This window comes from Drosophila subobscura, chromosome O, assembly GCF_008121235.1.
Source record: "Drosophila subobscura isolate 14011-0131.10 chromosome O, UCBerk_Dsub_1.0, whole genome shotgun sequence".
NCBI classification, from domain to species: Eukaryota; Metazoa; Arthropoda; class Insecta; order Diptera; family Drosophilidae; genus Drosophila; species Drosophila subobscura.
Genome location: NC_048533.1, coordinates 15312990 through 15328704, shown reverse-complemented (window position 1 = coordinate 15328704; position 15715 = coordinate 15312990). Strand labels below are relative to the sequence as shown.

General features: G+C 45.8%; 1 protein-coding gene across 1 annotated transcript in view; it reads right to left on the bottom strand.

Annotated features, from left to right (window-relative positions):
- LOC117896497 overlaps nt 1–2293 on the bottom strand; it is a 29808-nt gene extending 27515 nt beyond the window's left edge. The window contains exon 1 of the mRNA XM_034804838.1: nt 2145–2293. Coding sequence (XP_034660729.1) covers nt 2145–2278 — 134 coding nt within the window. The 5' untranslated portion in view covers nt 2279–2293. The remainder of the gene's footprint in view (nt 1–2144) is intronic.
- Between the last annotated feature and the right edge of the window lie 13422 nt (nt 2294–15715).

Below are 15715 nucleotides of genomic sequence, written 5' to 3'. Positions count from 1 at the left end.
GCCCCATAAAAGTTTACAGCCTGATAATGGAGTCATGCGTGGAGCGGCGGAAGAGTGGGGTAAGGATTTTATTTAATGAGAGCAGGAAGTCGGCAAAGGAGTGCATGCAAAACAGTCCAAAAGAAGTGGATAAACGCTGAGGATATGCACGATATGCTTAAACATAATTTAAGCGAACTATTCTGCAGCTAAGAACTGATGCCTTGAAGTATTTATTTTATTTATTTGTATGCACATTGTGGAGCAATTATAATTAGTGCAGAAAGGTGCTTATTTACCCTACCCAGCTTTTATTTCTCTGTTCTCTCTCAAGTTCTCTCTGCTTTCCTCTGCCATTCCTTTTTCTCAGCTCTCACTCTAATTGAAATCAGAAAGCAAATACCTGCAGCTATTCATTAAGGAATGCCCCAAAGTCGAACATATTTCCACACTAAACAACTCCTAATTCTATTAGAATTTCTCTGTCACTCGCCTTAATGATTATCCTTATGCCCATTTGCATACGCCAATTAAGGGACTTCTGTTGACACCTCGGACATTGCCAGTTCGGAAAGGTAATGGTGTTCCTCCGCTGTTGGTGTTCGCCATAAACATGGGCATCAGCGTTGGCATTACCTATGGCATTATTACAGACGCCTTTGCCTTGCCCCGCTGCCTGTAAAAAGGGCAACTAAGCCGAAAGGCTTTGCCAAATTACGCATACGCAGTGTGTGTGTGTGTGCCCTGTAATCCAATGTGTCTGTATTACCCGCTCATGTGTGTGAGTGTGTTTGTGTGTGTGCGGCTGGGTCGTGTAATTGCATTTGGCGCTGTGTTTACATGTGCGTGCATAATTAGAGCAAATGTTGCTCGTGTAATCAAATCATCGGATGGCGGCAGCCCTTTTTGGCCCCGGCCCAGGCCTGTGCGCTGCTCCTTCTTGGAATCCCTTTTAGGGGTTAACGCGAGCTGCTCGATGATATTCGTTCTTTAAGAAACCGCCAGCCCACTTGAAAGCCCAATCCCCTTTCCGCTACCCCTTTCCGGCAACGGGTGGCGACCCGTGCCTAATTGAGTTTGCCGCTTGGCATTCTTTTTCCGAGCACCCACGTCCTGCGTTCTCCGTCCTTCGGCTTAAGCAAATGATGGGCATGCGGATGCCACAGCATAAGAAGCATTTTCAGCGCTGCAGCAGGGCAAACAAAAAACACAGCAAAAAATGTCGAAAATTTACTTTTGCAGCTCCTCAAAGAGGAGCCGCGCAGAGAGCAATAAACGAAGAAAATCTCTAACGAGCTGCGTTTGCTAGAGTGTTCCTAGAGAAAACAAGTGAACAACGGCTGCAGGACGTGCAAGGGAATTGAAATTCCTTGGAATCGGCTCCCTTTCCTGCCTAACCACTTCCCGGAAGGGAAGTAAAACTCTCAATGAAGCCCTCTGGGGCCAAGAGCCACGCGATGTTTATCAGAAACTTTAAGGGTCCTTAACACGATGCATTCGAGTGCATTCTGAATGGGAAAAGTGCGTTGGCTTGGCCCCACGTGTGTTGGCTGCTCCAGCCCGCATGTCCCACCCCATCAGGCAGCACAGAGAAAAGTGCAAAAATAGCTGGTTCTATTTATATCCATTCTCGTTCTCGTTTGAGTGCAAAAGGGTAAATGGTGAATGGTAATCGCGTAAACGTGAAAATGTTCAAGTCAAATGGAAGCGTTTTTGGCTGCAAACAGCAACGGAGTCTCCCAATTCCCGTGGCTGTGAGGGGCTTTGGTTAAAGCCTTCTCATATTTACGAAACATTTTCCACTTATCTCTCGCAGGATGCTTAAATTCAAACGATTAGCAATTATTTTGCACCACAGCGTATAGATTTCCCACCTCTCCCATTGGTGTTTTACTTCGATATCGATTCGGGAGTTTTTCAGTTAGTTTGTTGCCAAAGTTGCAAAGTTTGTTTGATGGCAAAGAAACCGCTTTTAATTGCGGCCAAATCCTCAGTTCAAACAACTTGTTAATTCTGTTTGCCATCGCCTGACTGCCTGACTGCCTGGCTGACAATTCAATGGGCTGGGCTTGGTGCGCCAAATCCTTGCAAATCCTATAAAATCCCCCCCTGCCTGCCCACTCCCCCACCCACAATGGTTAAGTAATGGCAAACATTCAACTTACTGTCGCTCTTTGCGCTGCTGTCGCTTCTTCTTGAACGCCTTGCGGACGCGCAGGAGCAGGAATGCGGCCCGATCCACGGACAGTGTGGTGCCGCTCTTCTTCGCCGGTGCTCCTCCAGCTGCAGTCTCCTCCATCTCTGTTGTTGCTGCTGCTGCTGCTTGTGGGGTGCTGCTTTATTGCTGGCTGTGGCAAGTTGTCTTCTGTGTGGTGTCTGCTGCAAAAGCTGAAGCTCAAGCGTGGCTGCTGCCGTGGCAGTTCCACTTGCCGTCAGACATTTGTATGCTCCAGGCGTAGGTCCTGGCTTGACGTTTGCTTCTGTGTGGGGTGCTCTACACTGGCTCTCCTATTACTTTGACAATCATCATCCTGTGTGTGTGTGTGCTGCAGGAAGCGGGAACAAGGATATATATAACGACAGACACAGAGACACCGAGACACCGAGACACTCGAGTATTTGCATATCCTGGCAGTACGTGACCGTGTTCTGGCTGTCTGACAATTGCGTGGCAAGAAGCAAATAATATTTTGTTTACTTGTCGCAAAAGGCAACGTCTCTTACAGCCTCTCTCCTCCTCCCCTAATCCCACTCACACACACTCCATCAGACATGTCCGGGCTAAAGTGTAATATGCATTCATACGATATTGTTTTATTTATGATCTCCCCTTATTGCTGCTTAGGTAAGTTGCAAATTTCTTTGCGTTTTACGCATTTCCATAAACGAATTTCCCCCCCAGCTTCCCAGCGAGACCAAGGACATTTGTCATGACACCCCCAGCGGTACTTGGAGGTGCACACGGGTATACTCGTATGAACACAGATGGTATGTCTGAGGACTCTAAAGATGACCTATATTTATTTGTTTTTTGTATGAAACGTGCAGTCGGAAGGCTACGATTATCCGGAGCAGACTCTGCCACAAATTGGAGAATTTGTACAACTAAAAGTGAGTTTTACTAGATGGTTTTATAGCTCCCATTTTTATAGATATTATTCAACAATCTACCTACAACTCATCTCTCTCAAAAATGCATTAAAAGTCAGCGCAAGCAAAGAGAAAAAAAGAGTTATATAAAGAACATTTCTCCCTCTCCTACGCATATTAAATTCCGCTTTTGTGCAGTTGAATAAAAAGTAAAATACAAATCTGAAAAGCGGAGCATATTCCAGTCGAATTGCTCAACAAAAGACTGCGCTTCTCTCGTTTTATTATCGACAAATAAAAATTTAAATTCAAATGGCTCCTTGGGCGGAGCTTTAAGCAGGTCAAGAACACGTGAAGTACCAGTGGACCCCTGCCGACCACTCCCCTTTGGCTGTGGGAGGGTTTATTTTCGGTCACTTGAGCTGTTTGACGAGGTGATGGCTTTCCTTAAGAGCTGACAGCATCGTCATTGTCATTGTCAGCTTCATTATCATAATCGTACCTTTTTTTCCAGATCAATTACGGATTAACTGTCGGCTTTATTTGTGTGTGGTGGCCAGGGGGGTTGGGTAAAGGGTAGACAAAAGAGTAGGGAAAAAAGGTAATCCGTAGGAAACCATGAAAATGAAAATGGAGTATGCCCCTACGGGTAAAGTTTGGATGTGTCTTCAGTGCCACCTTCCCACCTGGCTGACTGTCAGGCTTTTGTGACTTTTGTGTGAGCTTGAGTGGATTTTGAGAACATTTTACAGCACTTACGACGCCACACAGACATACACTTAGAGCAGTGTCTCTGTGTCTGTGTCTGAATCTGTGTGCGACATTTGCCTTGATAAAGGATAAAAAATTGCTTCCCACAGCCAGTCACAGCGAAGGGACAATCCGCAAAGCGCCTTAATGCTGCTTGTCGGCTAACTTAATATTGACACATTTGCTTTGGCCACAATTGAAAACTATTTACGAGCTGAAGCTTGGAGCTGGAGCCAGAGCCTGAGCTGCAGCTTAGCTGCAGAATCAGGGCAGACGTGTAGTTGATTTCTCCATATCTCCATGTCCTTGGACAAGCACAAAGAACTGTCACGAAAGAGAGGCAGAGGCAGGGACTGGGCAGAGGAATTTCTGTGAGCAGGATTTGGGTCACAGGTCACATATTCGTACTCTTACTCGTCCTCGTGGTAGTGTCGTAAGCAGGCTCAAATCAAGCAGAAGCATTCACCATTTTGATGAGGGTGATGATGGTGATGGGAACGATGATGATGCCCAAGACAAGCGGGCAATTATTTCTTGATTTGATAATCACTGCCGGCAGCTGTCAACTTCAGTTGGAAGTCAGTAAGCAGGGCACAGGACAGCAGGACAAGACAGTACAGACTAACTTTGGCCAAAAACTTTGCCTTTGCCTTTGCTTTGCCTGACTTAAACATGCAACCAAAACTTTGTGCTGGAACTAGAAGCAAATCATTTCTGACTCACAGTCGACACCTCTGGCAGGCCATCGGCCACAGGCAGAACAGACAGACAGACAGGCAGGCAAATGCAACTGTCACGGCTGGCCGTGGAATAATTTCCGTGACTCAATACTGAAGCGAACCTGCGCAACCGGGCATCGAGTTAATTGAATGTCAAGCCAAGCCGTGACTGGGATGTGCCCATGCCCCATGCCCCAGTCCCAGTCTGTAGCTCATTTCCGGCCACGCCTCTGGGTTCGACTTGTAGCATAAATTGCGCAATTTGACTTTAAAGTCAATCATTTCACGCTCTACTGGGTCCTAGAAAGGCAACAAAAAAAGGCCAGCATCCTTTACAGGTGAAAGCGAAGAGGGAAGCGGGAAAGGCGAGACCACATCTGAGGGGGGCACGTCACTTGCAATGCTTCCGCTCTTGATTTATTTGCCATTACTCCCAGTACGTGACCAGTCCAGCCAACCTGCTGCTGCTATTTTGCTGCTGTTTTTGGCTACGACGGAGCAAGGATGCCATAATTAAATAACAATTTGCCAGCAGCTTGGACTGGGAGCAACAGAGAGACAGAGAGCGACACATATCCGGGAATGGGTAGCCCCCTGGTTGATCCAGGAGCAGCATTAGAAGCCAACAAACTCCCTTTATGGCCAACACACGGACACAGACACACATTTCGCAGTCTCCTACTCGTACCAGCAGCTGCGCGCTTTTTCTTTTGCATAATTTCCATTGAGAGCAACAAGGAGAGAGCGGGAATATATATCTGTATATAATCGTAGTCGTTCCTTCGTGTGTGTTTGTGTGTGTTTGTGTGTGCCTTGTCAGCTTGTAGCTAAATGTTTTTCCATTTGGCTAAGGCCAGACAGTGCCAGAGAAAAACATGTAAGAAGAAAGCACAGCAACGGGCACAGGTCGAAGCATTACATACCCTAAGGATTAATTGCTACTCTGACAGACTGCCCTGCGATAAAGGACTTTCCTTTGGCCACATCCCAGCGGCAGTGTATACAAAATGACAGAAAAAGAGAGCAGGAAATGAGTGTAAATTTATGCAGAAAGTAATTAAAACTGCCGTACTGTCCTCTGCTACAGATGTCTGATCCTTGAGGGCGGAGGAGGCAGTGAAAGGCGCTGCTTGTGGGTGTGGGGGGCGTGGCCGGCATTGTGAACGAGCTCTGGAGATGTTTTTAAGGATTTGTTGCGCTCGTAAAAGTCAAATTTAATGAAGTTGCAGCATAAAAGGAGCATAAACACGAGCCAAGTGCCTCGATGACCTTTGTCCTTTGTGCTGCTCCCTCCCACTCGCTCCCTCTTTCCTTTTTGTAGAGTGCTTGGCCCCTAAGTGGTTTCCCCGAGTGTTTGTCTCTGTCTTAATTACTCGGCTTTCGTCTCATTGTCCGACGCTTACACAAAGCCAAATACCAAAACACCTTGAGCCAACAGAGGTCTGCCACTGCCACAGCCACAGACTCTGCCTTTGACTCTGCAACTGTCTGGGCTTCGGCCTGTGTGCTCCAGTGGGTTCTGCAACAGCGAAAGGCACAATCAATTTCATTGGGTAGCAGCCACACAATACAAGGACACGCACACAGCCCTACCCCTGCGGCAGGCCGGTTCCGCCCACTTAATTTAAAGGACTAATTGTCAACATGCCGGCACTTGCCACTCGCTAAAGAGTTTCTCTGTGCTGGTGTGCTGCTGCCGGAGGCAACTTAATTGGGATTCTACCTAAGCGTATTGCCAGCAGGGAGCGGGAGTGGGAGAGCTGCTCCCCCTGGAGCTAACTCATTCTGAATGGTTACGGCTTTCACATCAAATTTCCACACTCCAATGGAGACCCACAGAGACTCTGACTCGTTCTCCTGAACTCACTCCCATTATGTGCTGTTATCAACGTCTGGAACATCTAATTTCGAGCTAATTGTCTCTGGCCACAGCACAGCTCCACCTCTTGCCATTGGAGATGCCAGCCTTTGGCCTTCTTTCTGCACAGACATCAAGAGAATATGAGTGGCTCTGTCCCCCTGCTGCATGCTCGTATCTAAGCCAAACACTCGGGAAACACCTAACCAAATGGCCTTTAGAGCTGTTCATTGTTTGCCACAGACTGCCCCCAGGCTCTGTGTCTCCACCGATACTGGCACTAGTCGACTCTCCCTTGCCCATTTTGTGCTCCTATTGTTCTTGTTGTCTGTCATTGTCTGTTCATATCAAGGCAGTTGCCAGTCATCCAGACGAGGCGGCTAAGTAGAATTTGTGTTTGTGTGAGGCCTTATCCCACTCTCTCTCCAAGGCTCGCAATATTAACACTTGAGTACAATTTCAGAGCGCTGGGCGAGCGGCATTTTCCAGCGTAAATAGCCGGGGCCAACACACACAAAAGCCGTTAAAACAAAACAGGCCAAACAGCGTGTGAGGCGATGAGCGTAAATAATGTTGGAATATGCGACATGTTAACAAGGCAACGCCTTAAGAGGATTGCCGTGGGACAGACAGGCAATGGGTAGAGTAGATTGGATTGGATCTGGGCGTGTGCTGAAGTGGAGTGTCGGAGTTGCTGGTGCCCTGTATTTATACATATTACAGGACTCGAAAATAACTAAAAACCACAGAGCAGAACCTGCCAGAGCAGACAATATTAGACAACGGGGCGTATGAGCGTTCGTTCTCGGGCGTCCAGCCATGAAAATGCCATCCTTGAAGTGTCTTTATACAGCATGCATATATATGTATTTATATCTATGTATACATTGTATGGCCGTGTTTGTGTGTGTTTTTTTCGTCTGACTTGGCCGGCATTTATGGTTTAAGTTGCCGAGTTTTGTTTTCTTTAGCATTCCTCCTGCTTCTGCCTCTACTTTTAGCTGCTGTTTTGTTTAGTGGAAATTCTATGCCGCCATTGACTGGCGCACACACACACACTGGGCCATAGTTTCGTATTTTTTGTTGTTTTTGCGCCAGCACCAAATAGCTGTCGGGCAGAAGACAATCGAGACACTCAGTCATTCATTCACTTGGCTAAAGGCAAAGCAGAGGTAAAGGTAAAAGTAAGGCAACACGGCAACGCGGCCAACTGGCTGGGGAAAAACGAGCAAATGTTGCACAGATTTCATGCCAAGCTGCAGTCGACAGGCAGCGGACAAAAACAAAAACAGAAACAGGCCAACAAAGAAGCCAACCAGCGATGGCCAGCACGGCAATCTCACACGGATAACTGCCACAGTGAGGGCTGACTGAAGGGAACAGCTGTCTGGGAAAAGGCTGAAAGATGGACAGCAGCAGGAGAACTCTTCTACGATCTCTGGCAGAAAGGAATTTATCCAGCCCAAAGAGCAACTATAACTGAAGCTCTCAAGTTACCGGATGTCCGTTAAAAGTAGTTCAATATGGCAACAAAAACTTTTAATTTTTATTAATTTCCGGTCATGAAGCATCTTCCCTTTGCGAGTACATTAAATCTTCCTCCGCTAATCTGAATGTCAAACATGAAAGGGGAAAAGTTTTGCCCAAATTGGAGTACAAAGTTTTGGTTCGTGCCTCGCAAAAAGGTCTCGCCTTTTATTACAATAATAATAATGATAATAGCGACAGTAAACAAGAGTTGACAACTTTAAATATATTGCGATGCGACGCTTCCGAGAATGCCATTAACATATTTCAACCAGCGCTGAACGCTGAACCCTGAGCATCTGAATCTTTAAGTCAGTGGGAAACTTTTTTTGGGAAAATTCATTTGTGCCAACTTTTACTGTCTTTACAAATTGTGTGGTGTGGGTGTGGTTGTGGGTGTGGATGTATTCATGAACGAGTGACACCAAGAGCACTCACATGTATGCGTGATGCTGATGATGATGCTGAAACCAGACCCCCAATATCGCGCCATGCGAGTACTCTCTGTCCCTCCATCTATCCATCCACGAACATGAAAAATTACAAGCTTTTAAATTGAAATTTCAGAGTGCAAGCAGCAGCACAAAATAGCAGAGCAAGGGAGGGAACAACGTAGAGTAGGAGCGGACAGGAACGGACAGGACACGACAGGAGCGTTGGCGGACACGCGGACACACTCGACTGTTTATTATTTGTGGCTGATTTGTTATTCAGGCCACTGGCCCCGGGTCATATTTTTGCTGCTTCCTTTACTTCATTTTTGTTTTGTTGGCAGCCATTTGCCGTGGCTAATCAACAAATGAATTGCCGTAACATGCCACAAGTTCACATTGCGCCCAATGTCCAATGTCCCTGTGTGTTTGTCTCCATTTTCAATTTAAAATTATAGAGCAGCTGGCCTGTAGGATCTGTTATGTGTGTGTGGTTGCTGCAGGAGGTTGAAAGAAATGCTAGAATAATTAGGCGAGGCAACTCCAGAGCAATGTCTGCTTGGGGGCACGTGGCTAAGCGCTGGAAATGGCAGATTGACCTCGCTTTAGAGTGGGGAAAATGCTACGGTAAGTGGCTCATTAGACAGCAGCAAGCAGCAGCAGCAGTGGGTCCTGTCCGAGGTTAGGTCAGAAGGCGCACAAAATGGTTAATCCTCTGCAATCATCTCCACTCAGCCCTCAGTGTTAATTGACAGACTAATTGAATCAGGAATTTGAAAATTCATTTGCCGATAAACACAATTAATGTTCTATTTTTGGGCAGCCCTGCGACCAATGGAAGGGAAAATCCCAAGAATTTCAAATCCCAATAATGAAAAGGCAAAGGCAAACGCAAACAGAAATTTCCATTTTCCCAATTTCTCCCGTTCCCTCTGCCTAAACAGATAACTGCCTGCGTCAGCATAATTGCTAAACTAGATAGAGACAGCCAAAGAGAGAGAGAGAGAGAGAGTTAGAAAGAGTCATAGGAAAATTGTGTTTACGCATCTGCAAATTGCAGGCTGTCCCCCCTTTTGGTGGAGCAGGAAAGAGCAAAGCAAATTCAAAACTCAATTTTCAAGCAGCTCAATTGTAAGCTTCTCCCCTTGCACTGCTCCTTCCCCTGCACTTGACTCGGTCCGAAATAAATTGCATTTCATAATTAAATTTATTTTCAATGCAAATGTGTACTAGTATGTGTGTTTGCATGCGTGTGTGTGTGTGGCAGCTGGCAAATTGAAATGAATATTTATGCTAAATGGTGAATAACAATTTTGGTCAGCTTAGACTGGCGGTGCGTAGATTTTCCGTAACCAAATCCGAGCTGAAAAGGCGGAAACGGCTCGTGTGGCAGAAGTAAAGCTTCCAAGCGGTGCCACACGGCGTATGCGTGTTGATTGGCATTGTCGGCCCGGATGGAGCCCCAAAAACCAGAACCCAAATTGGCAAATACATAACAGCTAGTCAGACAAACAGAGTGGGTCGGGCAGAGGCAGGCAGTCAGACAGGCCGATGAAAAAAAATGATTGGGGAAATCCCCTCAAAGGCAAATACCACGGCACGTGAGATGGATAAAGGCAGAGTAGGCAATAGACTGCCAGAGAGCAAGAGAGAGAGCGAGAGAGCGAGAAAGGGCAAATGGTAAGGGCTCGACTGCCGCTTCAGTGAACAAATCCCAAGCAAAGCATCCGCAACTGCCAAGACAACATTAAAGCTGCAAGTACCAGAAGACAAATGACAGAAGGGAAGAGAGGCAGAAAGAGGGTCTCACAAACAAACATTTTGGTGTTTGCCAAATATTGACAGGGCCATGTGCGAATGCTTCAAAGGGCGATACGAGCGGGCGCCTAAACGACCTACAAATGTAATTTCCCTATGTCCTACGTCCCCCCCAGTCAGCCGCCTCTTACACAATCCTCAATCGATGGCAGTGGGCCTAGTCCGGGCACGAAAAGAATCCCCAAATCCAAATAGATAGATACACAAATCAACCACAAAACAAAGTAAAGCACACTGAAAGTGAAACATATTCGAGGCGAGCACATCAAAGGGAAGGCGCCGAACCAGAGCGAGAGAGAGAGTGAGAGAGGGAGGACAATTACGCTCAATTTCAGAGTCACAAGGACAAGGATGGGCAGTCAACACGACAGCCTTTGTGAGTGGAGCAACTAAAAATATAGAAATCTTTTCTAATTGTAATTTAGATGAAGTCCAAATAGAACTCTGAGAGTCCAAAGCGAATCAAATCGATTCAATGTCGGGCATTCAATTACGCGTGAAGAGCGGTTTTCTGTGGGTGTTGGACAACGTCGATGATACATTCAAGCCATAACTGGACAGCAGCAGCAGCAAACAGCAACAGCAGCAGCAGCACACGAGAGGGATCCGTGGAAATGCTTTTTGTTTGCTAGTCTTTGCCCCCGCCAGCAGGGGCGCCATCACCTCATAGCATTATGAAGCTATTTTAGTCAGCACTCGGTCATAGTTGTAGTCCAAGGTCATGCCACACACACACAGACACACTCTTACAGTGTGAAATATATTTAAAGAAAAAACCCGTAGCACACTTTTCGGGGCGCCCATTTTTGACACTTCATTAGTTCGCATGAATGAATGTGTGTAAGGAGTATAAATAAATGGGATAGCATGGAACCCGCACCCGCAACCCCTGATCAGCGGATACTTTTATGATTCGCCTTGAAAGCTTCAAACACCATTGGCAATGGGCAAATTTGCCTACAAAGTCGGAGGAAAGGAAAGTTTCTCATTGTTGCCAATAACGAATCGAAGGTAAAACTTTTCGCCACCAAGTAGCAACAAACAAACAAAAAAATAACAAAATACTGTGCCATAAAAGCGTCCTCCGGTTGTTGGGTAATCGTTGGGCGGTGGTGGCTGGTGGCACGACTTTAACATTCATGATTTACGATGCGTCTCCGCTGGGCAAGGGACCAAACGAGGGAGCGAGCGAGCGAGGCCATTCCCCAGCCAGGTGGCACAAATCAACGTGCTCCAATGTGAGTTTGCCATTGTTTCTAGCTGCTCAGCAGCTCCTCAGAAGCTGCTGCTTATCCCAGGCGAAAGCCAATGCACATCTTGAGCATTAATCAAGCATAAAACTGGAGCAGACAGACGAACTGAAGCGAATCGGTAATAAGACTTGCGCGATAAGCCCCAAGGATATCATACTAATTGACTGCCGTGAGCAAGCAGGCAGGCAGTCGGGCGCGCGTTTTTGATTCCGATTCCCCATTGAAATGAATTCAATCTGAGATTGCTTGGGGTTTTCCATTTCTCTGCTCTTAAGCTCTTCCACTGAATCCAAAGCTAAGGCCGGAAATGGCAAAAAGTTTCGAATTGCGCAGTGTTTCCTTTTTTTTCACCCGCCCTGGGAACTCGATGACTGAGTTTAATTAAAAAGCGCAAAATGTAATTACAATAAATCACAAAAAAGTTGACAGAACAATAAAATGTTACACTAATTGGCTGGCCGCAGGTCGATTCCGCTGAACTGAACTATAACTGAATGCGAGTAGATTAAAGGTGACAAAACTGAAGGTGCAAAAGCATGAAATATTCCTGGAAATCATTTATTATTAAATGTTTTATGCACAGTTGAGGAATAAAGCTGGAAAAATACACCACAAAGCGGTTCAAAATGGAGAATTCTTTGAGCGGAATACGAGAGTTATTAGTGCTGATGGCGTGGTCATGTCATGTCTGCCTAACACGTTGAATAATTATCAAAAAAGAGCACACGACTCACGCGTTTTAAACCCAAGCTTAACTACCACAAAAACCCATTAAAGCTTTCGTGTTCTGCGTTTATAGATAACCAAACATTCATGTTGTTATTTGTTTGAAATTTTGTGGCCCCAATCTTTATTAATTGCATTGCAATGAACGTTGGCATTTAGCACTTACGAAGCGAAACGAGAGACAGGGATAACAATGGCAAAAATAGCACCAACAGCAAACTGCAAGCTGGAAAGAAATGTCAGGCAGCCACAGAACACACACACAAACACACTCAGCACACAGCACACACACTCCCATTGAAGCAGAAGGCTGGCTTGCAGCACGCAATATCGTCAAATGTCGTGTGTGCAGTCGCTGCCTGCAACGTCATTGTCATGAAATGCACAAATTTATTGAGTACATGGCGCATACGTAATATTTGCTGTCACCGCTCACAAGCAGCACTGTCATCATGATGATCATCATCGGCTTTGTCACAGCCATTGTTATAGCCGACTTCCGTCCGTTTCTTTGTCGTGCAGCTAAGATAATTTTAGAGTGGGTTTTTTGTTTATATTTTTAGTGGAAATTTAAATTATTTTCGGTCGTTGGGCTGAAGTTGTCAAGGAGCTGAAACCACAGGAATAGCATGCTCGACGCACGTTTATATTTTGATATTTCTAGGGATATCTTTCCATGTAGAGGCGTGGCCTCCGTCGTGGTGTATTGTTAAGCCCCATGAAATGAGCACTTAATCAATTTTGGCTCTACTCGCACTTAATTAAATGCAGCCAGAGAACAATCAGGACAACGTGAGGGAATATTAATCATACGTCATGCTTGTCAGCTTTATGAAATGCTTGCATAAATCTCTGCCGCCAAATGCAGCCTGGTGTAAAAATGCCAAGTGTGTGTGAGTGGGTGTTTCTGTGTGTGTTAGAGGGTGTGCGTGTGGCTATATGCTTCTCTCAAATTGTTTCAAATGTGCGCAATTTAAACGAAATTGAGAAAGCAACACAGACTGGAAAAAAAAGGATGAAACGAGCTTGGCTCCCTTTTCCCTTTTGACAAATTCAACCCAACAGCCATAGCAGCAGCATTTGACTGTGTGTGTGCGTGTGTCCGTATTTGTGTGTGTATTTTGTAATAAACTGCCAAAAAAGTAAAAACCAAACCGCAGCCAAAGAGAGAGCGGTAAAAACAGGGTGGAAATAAGGGGGGAGAGACACGAACGAGTAAATAGCAGCGGGAACAAATGGCTCGTTTGGCTAACCTTTTCTGGTTTTTGCCGCTGTGCATTGCTTTTGCTTATAGAAAAGTTTAAATTGTGTCAATTTTTTGTCGTTCCGATCCCCCTTTTTTTGGTTTTCTGCTTGCCGGCTCTTGCACCGCGCAATGCCAAAAAGTTTTTTTGGGGTGCAAAAACAATTTCAGAAATCAAGACAAGGCCAGCGACAGCGAAAGCGACGGCGTCGGCCATCAGGCAAAAAGTGTGAGGATCAAGCCAACAAAGTATATTTTACGAGAGGAAAAGTTGCAGCTGCCAGATAGAAGCTGCACAGAGATGGACAAGATGGCAGCTTGTCCACCCACCCAAAGGGATTCATCAACGTCCGAGTACCAACTGCAAGGGATTTGGGGGGGATTTCAGTTCAAAATCGCGGCTATACGTACTATTAATTGCCTGGTCCTGGGACTGCAATACTTAGAGTGTCCACCTGGCTTAACAGATTGACATTTTGAACCCCATCGCTGCCGTAGGGAATAGTTTTGTGTTCTGTTAACGCTTCACCGGGGCCCAATGAAGCGAAAGAGGTTTTGGCATCGGAGAGCAATAAAAAATGAATGCAAATACTTTGTTGGGACACGTGTAGAGTTGCGCATTGTTCGGAAAAGTGAAAGATAGGCAGGACAAAAGCTGATTGAATTTCCATTTAATTATATTTTGTGCGTAAAGCCAATTGAAATGACAAATAAATTAGTTAAGTGTGGCCACTAATTGGAATTTATTAAAAGGGAAAATCAAGCACTTGGCTGGATGATTTCTGCTTGAAACAAACAAAACAAAAAAGGCGCCCTGCGATAGCTTTATTAATGGAACACTCTAAAGAACATTGAGTGAGGGTTTCAATCAGGGCACATCAATCGATATACTGAACGTAAATACATTAATTTCCCATTATCTGTCGTTAAATACATTAATTCTGCCTCATCTATTCGTGTAATGACTATGCCAACTGCTTTGCTTATCGATTTTCTGCATTAATTCCATTTACAAATTAAGTTTTAATCATCTTCAATTGACTTCTTTGTCCGACCGAAAAAGTTTCTAGCAACTTTCACAAGTTCTTAGCTGTCTGCCCAGAAACAAATGACGAAAATTGCTTACGAAAATTGGTAAACTCTTGGCAGGAGTTACCCTAGCTGCAAATGCAAATGCAAACAGGAAGGGGCCAGCATAATCTGTTGGCAAACTAATTTTTGGCCAAGACTATGCGAAGGGACATGTGAGTGCCGCAAAGCCAAAGCCAAGTTAATACAATAGAACTAACAGAACGTGGAAGAGGGTAAAGTTTGATTCAGAACCAGGGCGAAAACTTTGCCATTGTTTCACTGGCCATGAAATTAAAGCCAATTGCCGAAAGGTTGGCTGCACCGTGAGGGCTCTCTGCCGTCTTGCACGGGAATTGCTTAGGAATTCAGCTGGACAATTTACGAGCTGCTCTGCTCCCGTGAGACATGTACCGGTTACGTGGCTCCCAATCCTAGTCCAAGTCACAGTCCTGCTCCTGCTCCTGCTCCTGCTCCAAGTGTGTGTAGTGTGTGCGGCAATATAAATGCCAATAAATGAATTATCGCCCGATAAAGTCATTGTCGCCATTAATTATGGCACAGGATGCTTAGTCGAACGGCCTTTTAATAGTTTTTCGCACGCCCCCGACTCCCCACCCCACCAATTAGCCGCAGCATCCTGAGAATTCTGTGGCACTACTGCCACAAGGGATGGCAGGGGTGTGGATGGGTTGGACTTCAGATGAAATATGCCAGGAATGAGCTCTAGTTTTATGACAATGTTTGCTGCCTGGATAACGACAGAAGCGTCTGGGCCATGAGCTGAATGCGTTGCAACAGTTAATGATTTTATTGGCACTTCACTCGACTTGCGTGCGGGGTGCGGCAAAGGGCAAAACAGACGGGATAGGGGGGAAGCTGAAGTGGGAAGGACAGGAACGAGGAGCATCCTCATAAACAGGCAGTGGGGCAAAAATTTATGACTTGGCCTCATGAATATTATCAATGTCAAGAACAGAGAACCGCCAACGCAGACGCCAAGTATCGTCTGCGTATCCTTCATCCTTCCATGCCGTTACTGCGCTCGTCGTTGTCTCATCTTCATCTTCGTTGCCGTCAAGTTAAAGTCAGAGCAGTGCTAGCCAAGCAGAAATCTGAGTGCACGCTGGCCGGATGGACGCGGAAGGGACACTGCATGAAATCGGAAAAGTCTTTCGCTTAGCTTAAATGGCATTTCAATTTGGCACTTCCGCCCAACGCCTGGCACAGCGCGACGCTGGCGCCCATTGCTT